Source organism: Xiphias gladius, chromosome 19 (genome assembly GCF_016859285.1).
Source record: "Xiphias gladius isolate SHS-SW01 ecotype Sanya breed wild chromosome 19, ASM1685928v1, whole genome shotgun sequence".
NCBI lineage: Eukaryota > Metazoa > Chordata > Actinopteri > Istiophoriformes > Xiphiidae > Xiphias > Xiphias gladius.
Genome location: NC_053418.1, coordinates 18,586,018 through 18,601,759, shown reverse-complemented (window position 1 = coordinate 18,601,759; position 15,742 = coordinate 18,586,018). Strand labels below are relative to the sequence as shown.

The following is a 15,742-nucleotide window of genomic DNA, read 5'->3' as shown; positions in this document are numbered from 1 at the left end:
TCCTGTCTCGAGGTTAAGCGTCTGCTTCCTCTCTCCACACCTGCAAGCTGAGTGTGTCTCCCTTCTATCTGTCCATCCATCCCTGCTCCTCTTTATCTCTCCCTCCCCTCCCCTCCCCTCCCTTTGCCTTCCCTCCTGGAGAGTTGAGGCCATTGTGGGGCTGAGCGGTGTAGGGTTCTGTTCTCCTGCTGCTGCCAGCTCTCCCCACGGCCCCTGCAAGACAACGCTGTTATTGCCCCAGGGACCGCAGGCCTCAGCAGCTCTTCCTCCAAACAAATTTGCTGTAACTTTATCTGCAATTGGGCCCTGAATTGGGAGCAAATAGAGGCAGCTTTGTGAAGCTTGGGGAAGGGCGAGGGCAGCGAGCTGGTGGTTGTTGGGGAGGCAGGGGAAATGATACCAGGCTCTTTTATGTCAGGCAAAGTAGGACTCTTATCAGGAAGAGAGCCCAGACAAGGGAGCTACTTCTAGAGGAAACTGGAGCACCTATCACCTGCTTTGCATTTAGATAAAAATTCACCCTGCTGAAATAAAAAAGGGGAAAAAAAGCAAAGACAGGTACAGAAGCAACTATTGGAGTGTGTGTGTGTGTGAGTATATACACACACTTGCACACACACACACACACACACACAGACACACAGTGCAGAGACGCCATAGCAGTAAGTGGTACACACCACTCCAGGTCTCTTTAAATTGCTCCTTTGACTCCTCTTCAAAGAACCTGTCTAACTTTTAAAAGTTTTAAAGTCTGGAGTTCGTCTTTGCCCACAGCAAGGGACAGCTTTGAAAGATATTCTTTCACATTTTACTGCTCTCCTGATTTGCAAAATGAATGATAGTTGAAATATTTTGGCATGACTAACAGAGAATACCAAGTCAGAGTTTAATCAGCAGAGATAGAGACTCAACAGAAAATGCGTGAGGCCCTTTGTTGAGGAGTCGGAGATTCAGCTTCCGTACTTCTTATAGCTACCAGTGTGCAGTTGCAGTACTGTGGCCATAAAATGGTGGATGCTTTATTTTATTTTTCCATATTATTACAAAATGACTGGCTTTGACACATTGGTTTTAGTGATTCAGGCTGCTTTTTTATGAGATGAACAGCATTAATTGTGCTGTAAATCCATATCCTGCAGGAGTACAGCAGGGGGCAGTCTAGCACCACTGAATGATGGGAAGGTCCGGTCACAAACAGGACACAGTCTCTCTCCCTCCCTAGTTCCTTCGAACTTAACAGGACTTCTAGTTGCTATCTGGCAACACTTAGTGCCAGCATGGAAATTGATGTAAGAGAGATAAAGGGTAACTCTGAAATCCAAACTTCAGTTTCACTCCGCTGAGACAGAGCATGGGGAAAGCTAGCCTGGTGTGTGGTTAATGTAAGCCAAAGTACTGAATATTACCCTCCCACAGGGCTGCGGCTCAGAGCCGTAAGGACATGGGTTGTGTTTTGAAACAAATAATGCAAGATACAATTATCAGTGTGCGGCACTGAGTACTTGACTACATCATTTTGAATTCTCTATTTTGTCATCGTTTTTAAAATGTCTTCCTGTGTTGAGGGGATTTCTTAATAATAAGAGAAAGCATCAAAGATTATAACAAAATGAAAAAAATGAAAATGAAATCCCAAAAAAAAAACTACAGAGACTTGTCAGAATAAGTTAATTTATTATATTTGTGTATGGGTATTTTACCCAAAATATTACAAATTATACTGCCATGGTTTTGCTTTGTTCATGTGTGTGATTGTCTGTTTTAATTATACGTCTCATTTGTATTTCAACTTGTGCTCAGATGTGAAGTTTGCCCAGTTCAAATGTAGCCTTTTACTGCGTTTGAAAAGGTTTAGCAGTTTTGACAATCTGGAAAATATTATTTTACTTTGTTTTGTGACAAGTGAATAGTTTAGTTTCTTAGACATTGGACATCACCAAAGACTTGTTGAAGCACGGATCATTTTAAAATAAATTATGATACATTTTAATAAAAAAAAGACTTGGTGTATAAAGGTAAATTGTTATTTTGTTATTGCTGACTTTTATTTTTTCACAACATCGAGTAGTTTTGGTGACAAAATCAAATGTCCACCATAGACCAAGTACACTAAACTAACTCTTCACACAGCCTGTCTTTGGCAGTTTAGATAATCATTGACAATATATTCTACGATGGTAGCATGACAATGAGAATCAGAGGAAAATACTCCTTTTTGTTTTCGGACAAATATAAGTTACACATTTATTTGCATCGTTACTCTGCTGTTTAATGCTCCCAAAACTAAATTTGAGAGTTTGCATAATATAAATAATACAGATGCCTATATACCGAGAGACCAACACACTGACGGAGTTATATTTTTACATTACCACACCAGTAAGAATTCAGCAGTACTAAACAGACAACCAAGAGTGGACCACGGTGAGCTTTCCTCTGTATGCGTTGTCAGATATTCACTATGAACCGTCACCGACCACTATAGAGTGCGTCTCTGACCTCACAGAGTCATCTACAAATTATTCCCATAGACTACATCTGGAGCTTCATTTAGCATTTTCCCCGTCTTTTTCCCTGCGATCCTTCATGTTTTCATTGTTGTTGTTTTTTTTCTTCTCTGGCTTTTTTTGGTCACTGACATCGACAGAAGGCTCCTTCCCACTCCCTCTTCCCCAGGCGAAGAGCCTGCTATCTGGTGTAGCAAGCAATGGGGGGTGGCTGTGATCGCCCAGTCCTGGTGGAAAGGTCCATGCATCGCAGGGCCCCTATTACCCAGCTGGGGGATATGGAGAGAGGGCAGAGCTGGCCACTGCTGAGCCTGGGTGTCCGGTTCCTCTAGCTGCCAGTCAAAACTTCGCCCTTAGCTACTATAACCAAATTGAGGAGGAATGAAGGGGGATGAGAGGTTAAACAACCTCAGGCATATGGTGAAGAAAGTGAGATTTTAAGGTTTCATATAAACATCAGGACAGTGAGTGAATTATTTTGTCCGTTGTATGATAACAATACAATGAGCGGTTAGGGATCAAGACTGTAAATACATTAACTATGCAATATATATATAACTCTAGGTTATATTTATAGCACAGTATTTGAAAGGAGCAGTGCGTGTGTCTGCATAAAGATGTTTGTAAGTGTGCAGTTATTTATAGCATCTACCAGAATAGGTTTAAAACAAGTGAGCTCCTTTGTTTGTTAGACTGAAGTCATGTTTCTTCACCTCTATTGCACATTGTTTAATAAGAGATTATTCCAATGTTTATCAGTGTTACAGATCATACAGATATGTGAATTATAATAATGTGTATTGAGATGGATAATTTAAGATTGGTAACATTTTGTGGAGAAAATGTGTGTGTGAACATTTGTTATGTTATGTTTGTCTGTGTGCGTGTTTCAGTTGCTGAGCTTTCACGGTCCAAACAACTTTTTAGGATGAATGAAGGGAAATGGTTTGTGTTGCTTATTAGTTTACAAATATGAATTATTGAACAGTTTCTTTCTAATACTCCTACACAGCTGTATCAGAGAAAGAGTCTGTGTTTGTGAGAAAGTGATGTTGAGCCTGAGAGAGTCAGAAAACAATTTTGATCCTTTTGGGAGATTTTGTTATTGCACCAAGGCCATTCAGGTTTATTTGAAGATAAAATTTTGCTGTGAGCATTATGCAAATGCACTGGTCATTACTAATGTTTAATTTATGTCTCTTTTTGGTTTGTACACTCAGTGTCTGTTAGTTAATTTTATATGAACTTATTGTTCTGTTCAAAAGTATGAATATGAGCCTTTCAAACTTTACTATGTGAGAAGGAGAAAAGTTGAGAAAATTGAATTGTTTAATTGCGCTGTTATTGTGAGGAGTTTTTTGCATTGATATTCAGATGCACGTGTTAGTGTGTGTGTGTGGGTGAAAGGAATATGAAATACTGACAGCACAGTGTGCGCTCGTGTTTGCAGTTTAGTGACCGACTGGCTCCACTACATTAACAGCAAATGTGGATATACAGCCTTGAGTGGCATATTCACATTAACCTTACACTGTAAACATAATGAAAAGCTTGATTTTTTCTTATCCTCTCGTCTTTATCTCTCTGTCTCTATCCCTCATACATATATACACACACATGCATAAACAAACACACACATAAACAAATAAAACAATTTGATTATCATCAAAACCATCAAAACTGACTGTTAAACAGGGATGCATTTCCATATGGAGAGTAATTAATTTTAAATCTTTTGTCATATTTGAAATAATGGATTTCTTGTACTTGAATTTGATAAATACGATTTGCTAGAAAAGATTGAGCATTAAGCATGGTTTGCATTTTCAGAATTTCTTATAATTGCTGCTGAGGTTTTATCAACCATGAAGAATCTCTGTATACCTAAACACGAATTTATTAGAAAACAATAGAATATTTTAAATATACTATTGTTCTATTTGTTTCTGACAGATGGGATACACAATATCCCATCTACCATCTTAACTTTTTAGCAACAATTGACACAATACTGTCATAATATATCAAGCTTCCAATATTAGCAATTTTACTTTCCCACAGATATCTTCTCCCAACCACCGCAATAATCCGCTGTCAGAGGCTAAAGAGCCCTGCCAAAACCAGAATACACGGTTTTAGGAAAGGTTAATTTTCAGATGGTACTTTGCTTGTTTGGTGATGAGAGGGGAGGTATAAAGGTTATGGTTTTGGCAGATGGGTGCAGAGAAGGTTAGAGATGGGGCATACGAGTCTTTTGGGGTAAGAGAGAGGGTATTGGGTCTTGGAGTGACAGGGTTAGGGACTCAGGGTGTGGGATGTGTGAGGTCAGATGCTGGGGTTTGGGCTTGAGTATGGAAGGGTCAGCATTGATGTGCTGCGGCTGAAACGGTACATGACCTCAACCTCTGGGATGATTGGCATGGAGGAAAGAGGCTCTGACGGCTTGTGCTCATTCTCCTCATCGTCCTCCTCCTCAGCTGAAGGCCCAGAAAGCCTCGAGGGTCAGGATATTGAACCTAGGCTCACCAACACCAGGCCTGTACCTTTGTTGAAGCACAGCCTTATTTTTACGCTTTGTTCCATGGTGGTTATGACTCTGCATATGAATGTGTTTGAATGCGTGTTGTTTCCAGTCGCACATATGGTCGCCGTACGTTCTAAGAAGTTTGCCGCATGAGGGTCAATGTGGGGTCTTGAATGTATACATTCTTATCCCACACTGTTCTCACTTTTTTGTTGTCGCTTTTGTTTTGCTGACAGTTTTGTCTTTTTCTCTTTCATCAGCTTTTTGTCATCGTCGTTTGGAACTTTGAACTCTATATGATTCCTCTGGCTTTGCTGCTGCCTTTGGCCTGGAACTACATTCTTATTGTGTCGGGGAAGGATACCAGGCAAGATGTGGTGAGTAACCCAATTGCTTCATGATATCCTTCCGCCTTTCTTTCATTTCACTGTAAAAGCCTCTTTCCATAGACAATGAAGGGTTAAAACTCAGGCACCATTGTTTTATGGAGACATTGCGCTCTTGTTTTATTTATGACATAAATCACATTTACATACATTTCATTCCTCTGATACTAGACTTAATACAAACAATACATATTTGTGATGTAAAAAATGTGACGTAATTATAATCAGTATAGGTGTACAGATGAGTAAGAAAGCAAAATACTTTTATACAAACTCATTTAAAATATACTTTATGATTAAATTGCAGTTGTAAAGTTTGAGCAAATTGGAATTTAATTTTTAAAAAATCTCTCTGCTGAATTTTTTTAAAATAACGCCATCTGTCCCTTGAGGTGCTGCATTCTCAGTGCAAGCTTACATTTCTCACTTTGCCTTCTTTCAGGCAAAGAAAGGGAGAAATAATAGGCTGTCACCTTGAGCTACGTTACGCCACTTACCTGGTAGTATATTTGTTTAATTCATTTATTTTTATCTCTTATACCAATTAAATGATGTCAAAGCAATGTCATGGAGAAACAGACATGTTTTAATCATGGCCAGGCACATTTGGAGAGTAGAGAGTGAAAACGAGAGAGAGAGCTGGACTATGGAGTGAGCGTGAACAATGAAGTGATTAATTTTAATAAGTGCCTTTTTCCAGGACTCAGCTGGAAATAACCAGTGAACAGACATCAGATTTTTTTTTTACAGTCTCTCACCTTCTATACGTGTATATTTATCTCTTCATAAGGATTCTTTGAGTTAGATTGGATTGGATTTGAAAGAGATATTAAATTCAGTCAGTGCAATGAACCAAATCTCAGTGCTGTTTGTGATTGTAATATTACACATAAAAATGGAATTAGTTGCGAATAGTACATACCTTACAACCAAGATTTATTTGTTAAGTCTTCAGAACTAAGCTTCTCTGTTTATAAGCCTCTATTTCAATATTAGAAAAAGTTGACGATAAAATCAGCAAAATACAGGCCATAAGAGATAAATGCAAGCCATATGTTATTTAACAATAACCTGGTGGTTATACAGTAGGTTGTGGTACATACTTAGAATTTAGGGTATTTAAAACGGATATATTCACTTAAGTCAAGAATTGAATGTTAGTAATTGTAAGTAGGTTCACAGACCAAATAAAACCCCTAATTTGTGAATGACAAACTTCAATTTCAGAGGACACTTTTCCCCGCCTGTAGATGGCGACATTGCTTGACAAAAAAAAATCGCATATGACTTAAGTCAAAATCAGGCATGAGGATTTGTTCCCCTACCTGCTGCTTGTATTTATCCAGACCTAATGATATTCTTTTCCCATGCACCTACTAATTATATTGAGGCAACAAAGGTTACATATTCTCAAAATGTGCCTCTCACTTCACATACAAGTAAGTACATGTAACTCCCACTTAATGTAGAATGGCTTTCCTCTCCTTCTTGAAAGGGACTATTGTGTGTCAAGCACCTCAGAAATTGGTTGGAACACTAAGACATGTTGATACTGTTGATTCTCGTATGACAAGTGCCTTTTAGTCCGACAATCCTGTTCTGCTCCGTTCCATAAAGTTGTTCTATGCTCAGAGACATGAGGAGATATGGACACTTATTACTGTACTGTCATAGGATCTTTAATTTCACTGTTTTTAATATCTGATGATGTCTTAGTAGCACTAAGCATGTGTACTTCCACATTTAGACCAGGAATCCTTGACATATTTTTGACTTATTTTAACTTTGTTATGATGGAAAACAGTACCATTTAAAACCGTTGCCACCGACTATAACTAAAGGTATTTACTTTAATATTTTAGTTTAATTTCTTGTAGCTCATCTTGTAGTTAGTCTTTTGTATTTCTTGCCCAGTTACAGTCCAAGCTGAAGGATGTTTTTTTGTCTCTGAAGGTTGCTTCAATATCATCATCTTCAGAGTGTGGTTTGAGGGTGTGTGTTTGAATTAAAGGGATGAATCTGCTGAGGACACTGGGCTGAATAAATCACCAATGCCAGGAAAGTTTTTTTTTTTTGTTTTTTTTTAGCCATGAGGGCAATGCTTAAGAGTTTCATATCTGACCTTCTTTCAATTAAATGTCTCCACTGCCTAATATGAGCACAGTCAGCAATGGTTTTAAATGAGTCTACTGTGTACTTCTTACAGTTCAACAGTCTTGATATATTTGGATTGGAGTGTCAGCGCTGGTGTTGGCTTGTGGTACAGTATGTTGAGAAGTTGGTTTGGGCTGGTGGTGAGATAGTCGGAGGCAAAGGCAATGCAGTACAAGAGAATGGGATAGCAGTAGCATATATGTACTGTAAGTGAATATGCAGGTGTCTGCATGATGCATGAATACTGAATACTGTGTGGGTCATGATGGTAGTGCTGTCTGATGTAGGCTGGTATGTTCTCTTTTATTACAACCAAAGTGTAGAACTACAGCTCATGCAAACGAACACAAAGACATTTGCATCGGTTACTCATCACCCCACACACTGTTTGTGGGGTACTTCCATGTGAGGGGCAAAATACAGTCGTTTGCACATAGAGATTTGTATCTAATGTGCGCATTTATGTATGCATACACGAGCAATATAACAATATATCCGATGAAAGTGGGATTAATTCTCAAAGATTAGCACCATTAATGCTCCTTTTCTTGCCACTGTGACAGTTGTGCTGAACAGTACAGAGCAGCACGGGTGACACAAAGAAGATTCTCTGAGACTCATCGTCTCATTTGTCTCAGCGTTGCAGTCTTACTGCCTCAGGATCGGTGAATGTGATGAACCCTCTCTCCTTCCTCCATCATCAACTCTCTGCCCTCTTCAGTCGTGACATTACTATCCTATGTCAAATTGGAATGCATACAGTAAAAGTAACGTGCTATGTTTTAAGCATTTGTTATTTTCAGGCATTTGTGTTTGCAAATGTTGTACACACACACACACACACACACACACACACACACACACACACACACACACTCTAATACACACATTCAGACACAAGTATCCCCAGAGTCCTGTCCCTGTTTGTTTTCAGACAGAGTTTCCCAATCTACGGTGATGCAGGGGGGGGGGTGGGTACAGCAACAGCATATACAGTATCTGCGTTCTGTGCTTCCTCTCCCGATCCCCATGATTCCTCTTCCGAGTGTTTATCAAGCTGAAGTCATGAACAACTCACTGTTTCCCTCTCACACTTGGCAGAGAACAGAGACAATAGAAAAGAAAACAAGAGAAAAAAGGCTTTCTAATTACTTTAAATAACACACCAAATTAAAGCATTGTGCTGAGCCGAGCAAGGGTCAGCATCCGGAGCACTGCGGCTTTCCAGCAGTCTGGGGCGAGGGTAATGCCAAAGGAATCTCTGCTGAACTCACTCTGAAGGGTGAAAGAGAGAGAGAGAGAGAGAGAGAGGGATAGGCTGGGGGAAGAAAGAAAGAAAACAAAAAAGTATACACTTGAGTACAGACTTCCTAATGAAGTGAAGGGCCTTGCTTCATCTGATGGGTTCAATGTGGGGATCCTTCTCCGATTTTGCACCACAACCACAGTCCTTAACCCTGTCTATAACAAATAAAAAAACACTGTGTTCTCTACACGCTATAATTCACCACTCAGGGTCACTGACTGTTGTGTGGTTACATGCTGCTTTGCAAACAGATCCCGGATCAGAGCTCCTTACCCATGCCCCAACCTTGACCGGTACCTGCTAAGCAGTCGGAGCGTCCTCAGAACAGCGATTAAAGGAGGCAATGCACCAGCAAGGTCACCGACCTCGTCTCTTATCATGTAGCACTCTGACCCGTGAACCCTGACTCGTCAACACTGTTAGCTGACCTTTGTGTCATGCTGTAACATGCTCAGTGAAATAAAAAAACAAAGAAGAGGTCCTTTTATGCTTTTGAATATATGCAGAGGATGATACTGCTTTTACTTTTACATTCATAGCTGATAATGTACTATAAAGGAAAGCCCATCCTGTCTTTCTGCATTTGTGTCCCCTAATGTTGGGAGGTGGAGGAGCACTGTAATGATATGACCATCTCATCTCCATCCCAATCTTGTTTTAAAACCTGGAAAAGTTTGGGGCTTAGATCCATCCCAAGCCTGTTGCAAAGGAAGCTGCCACTAGGCTGGGCTCAGTCAATTAGAGGACAGGCGGGTCTGCTGCAAGAGAAAAAGGCTGCAAGGTGCATGTTTACGCATGTGTGTGTCTTTTCCTAAAAGTGTGTCGTATTCATAGGTGTGCCTCCTTGCATGTGTGTATATGATCGGCGTTGAGATAAACCAGCAGGGACACATCCCAATAGAAATCCTCCCTTGCAGGTCTGTTGGCCCAGAAAGGCCTTTACCAGATGTTATGAGGGTGTTCATTTCAGTGCAGGCTGTCGTAGAGGGCATATACGAAACATGGTGATGTCTCTTTCTACCACAGGATGATGGGCAATTAGGCCTCGTCACACTGGAGGACCATCCTCTTTATCCCATACTTCAGACCATTACATAGATTAACCCACTGGATCTGCCTACCCTTTACAGAAGTGAAGACCTTAATGGCCTGAAAATTCTTCACACTTAGAGACATGCTTCCAGTGACGAGGTAGAGCTCACTACTTTCAACCCACTCTACATCCTAAGTTAGAGCATTTCCATAAAAACAAATATAGAGTTTAATCTCCCTGATAGAGCTAAGTCATCCTTAAAAATAAAATAATTGAGAAAGGTTATCTACTGATTTTGTCATTTTGTATTTGTTTAAATCCATGTAGTTCTACTTGTACAAGTCATAATTTAATCTTTACTTTCTTGACTATGAAATACTCAGTATGACAGCCGTATACTGTTCATTAATGTAAATAGAATCGGGTCTATTTCCGAGATGGCAATAGTGTTTGATTTTATTTGAATATTGTATTTCACTGCCAGTTTTATCTATTCTATTTTCTCCCTGATTTTGTCTCTCAAAAAAACTTTTCTGTGTCTCTAAACACACTGTGCCATGACATCTGCCCTCATTAAGAGACACACACAACACAGGTAGAGAGGAGTAAATATTAGGAAAGCTGGAAGGGAAAGAGGAAACGCTGCCTATTATACCTCTGGAAAGAAAAGGAGAACGAGAAAAGGAGATGGAGTGGGAGCAGGAGACAGAAAAAGTAAGAGAGGCATTCGCAGAGACAGAGGCAGAGGAAAGCAGCGGTGGATGGCAGGCACTCCTCAGTGCGGAGTCAGACATGGCAGTTGGTGACAGGTGACAAAATCAAAAGGTCATGTCACTTTTAACTGGGAGCGCCTGTGCCCCGCTGATTTCCCCCGTGCCACCCCGGCATCACCACGCTCATCTCTGCTCATCTCTGCTCCTCTCTGCTCCTCTCTGCTCCGCTCGCTGTCTCTCTGTCTCTGCTAAACAGGCAGATAGGATGGCAGGCTGGCAGGCAGAAAGACAGGCGACGGGCATAGTTTGAAACGGGACGGGAGCATCGGGAGCATCAGGAATGCCACTGCGGAATCCTCCCAGCCTCCCTTTCATCATGTTGTCTCTCCTTCTCTTCCTTTCCCTCCATTTGTCTAACTCCATTCATCACACTGAACCTTTGTAACTGTCTGTGCTCTTTGCTAACAACGTCAGAAGCTCAAGGTGTCTGCCTCAGCGCTAGTTGTTGTTGTTTTGTATATACAGTACACTCGCTGTAGCTGTTTGCAAGTTTTTCAGTTTAAACCTTGAGCTTAAGCCTACAGATGTGCGTTAGTTTGTGTGCAATAGTTTGCACATCAAGTATGTAGAACTCTCGCCCTCTTTTCCACAACTGATATAAAAAACAATAAAACAAGACAGTATCATCTATCTGAGAAGGACAAACATTGTATCTCTGAATTTACTGTATTTACTGACTGTCTCAACAATTCTGGTGGAACATGAGAAATTGTGATTTCCTCTGAATAGCTGCTGAATCTCTGGCTAAACATACTTGCTGATTTGTGATCAAATAAGCAAAAAGTTAATTAAGTTAGCAATGTTTACATAACTATCCTGCAACTCTATATTTTCCAGTGCTCAGAGATTTGGTGTTGCTTTCATGAATATGGAGCCGCCCTTCTCACCCCATTCCCCGCCTCCAGCTCTGGTAGCACCCTGGCCTCACCCCTATCTAGCCCCCTGCTGGGTGAGCCCTGGCTGGGGCAGTGCAGATGGAAGGGCCCCCCTCTGAGGGCCACGGCTCTGACAGCTTGTGAAGGGCCTGTGAGGGTCAGCAAGGCTCAACCAGCAACCCTTATCAGACACACAGACCTCCCCCAGTCTGCAGAAACTGTGGTGTAGGCAATATACACACACACACACACACACACACACACACACACACACACACACACACACACACATAGACATCCACTCATGGACAGTGCATACCAAGTAGGGCCTTGAGATCCCCCAGCTAGCCAGTCGGCCAAACCTCAGCAGCTGGAGAGGTTAAAACCCCCTCACGTATCAAAGAGGAAGAGCAGCAGGAGGATAGAAGGAGGGAGGGATAGAGGAATGGGAGAAAAAAGGAGGAGAAAGTATATCTTCATGTTCGCTGGGATGTCTGCCTCGGCATCAATTCCCCCTGCGGCTGTCATTGGGAAGGTTAGGAGGGGAGATAGTGCAACTCAGCCTGGCCAGGGAGAGAGTGGAGAGAGTATAGAGGCATTATAGACGAAGGGTGAAAGTAATGTGGCTACTAGTTCAGGTAGTAGATTTTTACTTTGCCTCTGTGGAATATAATCGAGTGTGTGTTTGTGCTTGTGTGTGTGTGTGTGTGTGTGTGTGTGTGTTGGGCGGGTTGGCGTGTGTGTGGGTGTGTGAGGGTGTGTTTGTGCACTTGTTTCATTGATTCAGACAGGATCTGTTCTGCTTCACATCCACGAAACTCGCATCCATCCACTCAAAGTGCAGTTTTTTTGTTCCCCGACTTGTCAAGTTAGGTTTAAAGTCTCCCGTATGTCCCCATACAGTGTAGTTATATGAAAATGGATAAGCATGTCAAGTTAATTAGTTAGCATTTCTTAACTCTTGGGATTTAATGCTTGCAATGAATTTTCCATATTTCTAAACCAGATTTTTCCTTGCCTGTAACCCCAGTTTAAAACTTGTTGTGGCTCTCGCTTAGGTAAGGGCTGAGTTCTATAAGGTACAACCATACTGCTATTCCTCCCACTTCAAACTCAGAGTTTACTTTGTTTGAGTGGAGGATGTAAGAAGGATACAACTGGGCATGAATTAAGACGGCCAGTTATAAATTGAAGATACTGTGCTCCAGATACTGCACAGCGACAAATGCTGAATCACCTTAACTATCGCAGTCACCATAACACTACAGAGCCATGAGACTGTCTTGTAAGCTGAAGGTCATAGTGATGATCCCTTTGTGACCCTGAGAGTGTCCTCTCTGTCCTTGAAGAGGCACTAGGGGTGCTGTTGTGCCACTGACAGTGTGCAAGAAGCTTCCTGTGGAGGCAAAAGGAGAATATAAAATATTTCCTCTCAGGAATCAATAGGTTATCATAAATTGTCTACCTGATAGACAGTTCTTAATTTTTTTGTTTGCTATACTCTTCTATGCAGAGTAGTGCACATTTTTTTCAGAGTAAAGACAATGTTTTTTCCCATTAATTTTATTTAACAGCACTTATTCCTTCACGGACAGTTTTTGCATTGATGGGAAAAACAGTGAGAAAGGCAAAATCAGAGTGATGTAGCAGAGTTTGTGCTGGGACCTGAGCCAACGCAACAGAAACTTAATTCTTGCAAATGGGTTTTTAGGTTTTTAGGCTTTTTAGGTTTAAGCCACTAAGGCCAAACAGATGAATTCATACTTTCATAGCTGTTTGAACTCTCAATGTCCTTGTACTCACTTATATTCTTTGTGTGTATTTTATATTATCACCATCTTTGTATGTATTTATGGGGCACAGTGTAATCTATAAGAGTAGCATGCATCATCCCTGTATCATTTGAATAGGTCTGAATATGTTAATCCCCACCTCAGTAGATATTGAATTGACTGGAGCAGCTCTGCAGGCAATGTGAGCTCGACACGATCCCGTCGACAGCAAGGCTTTGATGCTGCCGTGCTGTAATGATAGTAATTCAAACAACATGATAATGGGGGGATAAGCAGACAAATGATATCATACACCAAACAGGTCTTAGAAAGAGAGAAAGAATGAGGCAAATAGAGAGAGAGGTAGAGGGAGAGAAAGAAAAAAGATGTTTGGAATTCATTGGCTGCACTGAGGTAATTTATATCCTCCCTTACTGAGACAGTAGCTTCAGTATGCGCATTTAGCCGTGGCAATCTTCAGGGCAGATGACATGTTCCATGTCTTTTTATTTATTAATTTTACACTGTGTCTCATTGCAGGAAACATGACTTCTCTCTGTAACCAGAGGCGATAGAAGGGAGAGAGCAGAGCGGAGAGCAGAGGGAGACAAACGACTCTATCATTCTCTCTGTCTCTCTAGGTCATGCTTCTCCAGCTAGCTCACGCTCATTCCCTTTGTTTAAAGTTTGGAGTGTGTGCCAGGCATGCCCTAGTAAAGCCTCTGTGTGGAGGAATCCATTATGTTTGTATTTTGGCATGGGTGAAAGGATTTGGGAGGAACCATGATGACTTTATAAACAGTTATAGTCCATTTGTTTAGAGATACCAGAAGGCTTTCATTTTACAGTATCGTGTCTACATCTTTTGCCTCGGCTGAGCACAAGAATTCCCTCTCTGGTATTTGTATAGTGTAGTAGTGAATGTATTCTATATCAGTAAAGAGATTGTGAACTGTGAACAGTCAAGCTTATTTGTCTAGACAGTGATGGAGTCTAAGTGAACTGGGAATAACCAGTTGCTATACAGTCAGGCAGTTAAAACGAGGAGTGCCATGCATACATGCACGACACTTTGCCCTAGTGACTCTGAGCTATTGATAGAACACACGCACAAACACACACAAGCACTATTGACTCTACCCTCTCAACTCTGCTGTTCTGAACTCCTCTTTGTTTGTGTGGGAAGCTGCATTTCCATAAGAGGCTTATGTCAGCCGCCACATAGTTTCTCCCCTTATTCCAATGATAAACAAAAAGGACAAAAGCTATTGTATTGTTAAGTAATGATTTTTGGATTTCTCCAAACTAGTTTGTGGCATTCTGGAGGTGGTTAGGGGGTTATGGTGATGTCGAGGCTGGGCAAAGGTTTCCGGGGGTTTTGGGGTTGGGGCTGGTAATGTAATACAACAATGAGAGCAGATGAATGCTGAGGTTGACAGCTGTAAGGCTTATGATATGGGTGTTTGTTTATGTAAATTGGGAGTAACAATATGACCTTGTAGCTTTGATGTGTGATTGACAGAAAGAGGGTGGATAGGATGCATCAGTGATCTGTGTGTTTTTGCTTTGGCAGCGTCACGTGAACTCGTGCATGTTCACAAAGACACATAATGACTCAAGTACTCAAGTATCACTGAACAGTAATCAGATATAGTATCACTAAACACAGTTGCCAAAGCTGAACATGTTGGTTCAGGGATTTCTATATATGCCAAGACATTTGTCTATTCTCTTGCTTTCACATACAGATAAAGGTCTGAGCTGTCTGGGATGGACTGCATTTTCTATCAAGACATTTTTCTAGCACATTTCACTGCCTCATAATGTTAATGTAAACTTCTGTCAATGAATAGGAAAGGTTACAACTTGCATGTACCATTGTTATGTTGTACAGTATATATATCCATATGTGCCTCTGAGTTTGTGGTGCTGACATTGTGCACGAATATGTCATTTTTTCTTTGTGTTGTACAGTATGTATCATGGTATCTTGGGGCTTCAGAGCTACACCAGCTCCTGTTTCATTGGTTGTGGCCCACTGAAGCACATAGTTGCTGTTCTTTGTGACTTGCTCTCTGTGCTGCAGGCGTTCTTCTCTCTTCTCTCATGGAGCATCATTCTGTGAGAGGATGTGAAACGATAGATAGATGAATGTGGAGAAATTGGGAGGTAGAGGTTGGAGACGCGTGCAAAGGTTAAAGAGGTCAGAAGGGGCCGAGCACAATCAGAAGAAGAGTTCTGCTGTCTCGTCCTGCTGAATGGTATAAGATTTGAATGCTTTTGTGCAATGCGATTTGACTGGATGAATAGGCTTTAATCCTCAGCCCGTTGAAATTCAAAGCCAGAGCATTTGCTTACATTTCCAGAAGTGTCAACACATTTGAACAACAGAATGTTTCTAAAATTAAATTC

The 15,742-nt window shown here is 41.1% G+C and overlaps 1 protein-coding gene across 4 annotated transcripts in view; it reads left to right on the top strand.

Annotated features, from left to right (window-relative positions):
• The window catches only part of LOC120805311 (multiple C2 and transmembrane domain-containing protein 1-like), a 138,943-nt gene that overhangs the window by 98,538 nt on the left and 24,663 nt on the right, over positions 1 to 15,742 (top strand). For 2 of the 4 annotated variants that reach the window (XM_040155447.1, XM_040155446.1), the window contains exon 16: positions 5,292 to 5,408. The exons of 1 other annotated variant lie outside the window; for it this stretch is intronic. In XM_040155447.1, the coding sequence (XP_040011381.1) occupies positions 5,292 to 5,408 (117 nt within the window). Of the gene's footprint in view, positions 1 to 5,291; positions 5,413 to 15,742 lie in introns of all 4 variants that reach the window. One more of the 4 variants, XM_040155448.1, reaches the window with a different exon arrangement.